We start from the raw sequence: 2892 nt of genomic DNA, 5'->3' as shown, positions 1-2892 counted from the left end.
ATGCTATTGAAAATCTCTTGGGTCCAGAAACAGAAACATCAGTGCTAAGCATGTTACTCTGACTCCTGAAAATATAGTGCGATGATGGCATGGTCGGGACTTGGTGCTGGAAAGAAGTTCAAAGAACATTAGAACTGAAAATGACCTTGGGCAACAGAGTTCTCATTGTCGAGATGAAGATCCCAAGGCCCAGAATGACTTGACCAAAGTCACACAGTGTCTTCAGCAGAGCCAGCCAGGTCCTTTTCCTAAAGCCTGCAGGACTATTGGTGTCCTGGCCTGTGCCTGCAACAGGGATTCGTGCTACCCCAGCTCTCCAGCAAGCTAATGAGGAGGCCTTCGCAGAGTTGCTTCAGGCTCCCTTTGCTTCTCATCTCCCTCTCAAGATGCAGACTTACCCTCAAGAACTTAAAAAGTTTGTCTCTATCTGGGCAAACCTGCTCTTTACAGGAATGCGACAAAGGTGAAATAGCAGAAACCATTAGTGACAAGAACTCACAGTTGCACTACATTCTATATAGCAGCAGTTGTATGAGGAGAGAACAGGTTCCCCCTCTTCTTTTCTCAGTTTCTTCTAAAAAATGAGTGATTTCTTTATCTGTTTAATGCTATAGGGAACTCTACGTTCAGGAATCATTGCTCCTGTTTTACTATCATGACAATGGTTTCTTTGTTCAAAGTTTTATTGCTTCTCTAATGGTAAAAACAAGCAGTAGAACACCATGATGATACTCCATTTTCACCTATATTTGAAAGTGAAAAGTATAGTCAATTAGTAAATCTCTAATTATAATAATATGTTTACATTTATATATAATTATATAGTTTAATAAAAATAATGTAACAAACTCTCCTTTTAGTATGGCAAACAGATTTGTTGTATGAGCAAGCCAGAGTGTACATAACTCTGGGTAACTAAACTTGCAAATGTGACTCCATCTACAGAAGGCAGCCAAGACAAAATTTAAAAATCCTAAAACATAAAGATTTCAAGAAATTCTACTGCTTTAAATTTGAAAATAAACACATACACATATTGTAGAGCATGGAAAACTGAGGCCTAGAGAGGAAAAGTCACCTGCCCAAGATCATTCAGCTAGTAATGATATCCTGATACCAGGCTAGGGCTCTTTCCACTTTAATGTAGCCTCAACTCTTCATTCTCCTCCCCCTGGAGAACTATCCACCAAAATTAAAAGACAGAAAGTGAGAGAGAAAAACTAAAACTTTGTTTGCATAACTTCCATATCTCTAGGAATTTTTACAGCATTCAAAGAAGTCATACCTTGGAAAAATTGGCTGTTCCCCTAAATTAAGAGCAGGAATTTCCCCCTAGGAAACAATGTACAAAGGCTGGAGCCCTGTGGCTAGGAGCAAAGGCTTTAAATATCTATCACTGTATTTACTAGCTATGTGCTCTTGAGCAAGTCACTTATCTTCTCTTAGCCTTTAAAAGGAATCTACAGCATCACAGCATTGGGTTATTGTAGGACTTAAATGAGATGGTGCATTTAAAGCACTTAGCCCAGTATCTGGTAGAGTAAGCACTCAAAAAATGTTAACAATTGCTACTTTTAAAAAATATTTTTATGACTCAGTGGTTAGGCTTCCATAAAAGCAGTTAGTCCTGAAAGAAGAGTAAGACAAAACCTAATCACAAATGATACAAAATCAGGTGAACTGATACAGGGAAAGGAAAGATGGTGTGCCCTATGGCTAAACCAAGGAATCACAGTGCAGGCCTTATGTTGGGGGCTGGGGTCATAATGAAGAACATGGCAGTCCCCCTCTTCAGGGGACTCAAAGTCTAACAGAGGGAGGGGGAGAGAGGCTTAAACAGAAATCACAATAAAATGGGGAGGGGTTGGTGAAGAGGCATTGGAGAAGGCATCCAAGAAGGAGACCTGAACACAGCTCTGAAGCACTGAAATTGATAAACATCATATCACTAATAGGTGACATTTATTGAATCCTATGTGTCAAGTACTGGGCTAAGAGCTTTACTGGAGTTATCTCATTTGATCCTCATAGCAACTCAGAGATAAGTACCATTATTATCAAGCCATGTTTTCAAATAAGGAAACAAGTTCGCAGAGTGTAAGTAACTAACTAGCTCATGTTCACACAGCTTGGAAGTGATGGAGGCAGGATTTGAACTCAGAGCCCTGGCTTTTAACTACTGCATATTCCACACACAGGGAATGGAGGTGAGAGAGACCACAGCAACTTCCAGAAACTGCAATTCCTAGAAGTAATTCAGTGTTGTTTGAGGATGTCAGAGATTAAATATGATGGGCAGGAAGGGGCTAGGTCATTAAGATCTTGACGGCTATGTTAAAAGGTTTGACTCTACCTGTGGGCAATAGGGAGCCACTGAAGGTGCCAGGAGTGCTATGATCTTATCAAGTCTGTATTTTGGAAAGATCATTCTGGCACCAGAAGCGGGAGGAAAGAGGTCGAGTTAGGAGGCAACTGCTGTTAATGCAGACAAGTCAGGAGGGCAGTCGAGCGGGCGATGGGGGATTCCAAAGATTTAGGAGAGGGAACTGGCGATCGATCGACAGGACAGGCGGATGCAGAGAACGACAGGGCGAGGAGACCGGTCCGCGCTCCCCGAGGCCCCGCCCCACCCGGCGCCCCTCTCTCCCGGAGCTCCCTCACCTTGGCGGTGCGGATCATGCGCTTGGCCACGTCCAGGTCGCCCTGGTGGTTCTGGCCGATCTCGGCAATGATGAAGCACGGGTGCTGCCCGCCCACCCAGCGCCCGGGACATAGTTCCAGCTCCAGCGGCATCGCGGCAGCTCGCAGTCCGACGCCGCACTGCCCGCCTCGGTCCGGCCGCCGCCTCAGCGAGTCCTGCGGGCAGCCTCCGCTGGGCCCACACGCCGGCCC

At 44.6% G+C, this 2892-nt stretch overlaps 1 protein-coding gene across 1 annotated transcript in view; it reads right to left on the bottom strand.

The window, feature by feature from the left end:
• The window catches only part of NANS (N-acetylneuraminic acid synthase), a 24647-nt gene extending 21755 nt beyond the window's left edge, over positions 1 to 2892 (bottom strand). The window contains exon 1 of the mRNA XM_012638265.1: positions 2662 to 2892. Within this exon, the coding sequence (XP_012493719.1) occupies positions 2662 to 2793 (132 nt within the window). The 5' untranslated portion in view covers positions 2794 to 2892. The remainder of the gene's footprint in view (positions 1 to 2661) is intronic.

This window comes from Propithecus coquereli, unplaced genomic scaffold (assembly GCF_000956105.1).
Source record: "Propithecus coquereli isolate 6110/MARCELLA unplaced genomic scaffold, Pcoq_1.0 Scaffold128, whole genome shotgun sequence".
Lineage (NCBI taxonomy): Eukaryota > Metazoa > Chordata > Mammalia > Primates > Indriidae > Propithecus > Propithecus coquereli.
Note: the sequence above shows the minus strand (reverse complement) of the source record. Positions and strands in the feature narration are given on the sequence as shown.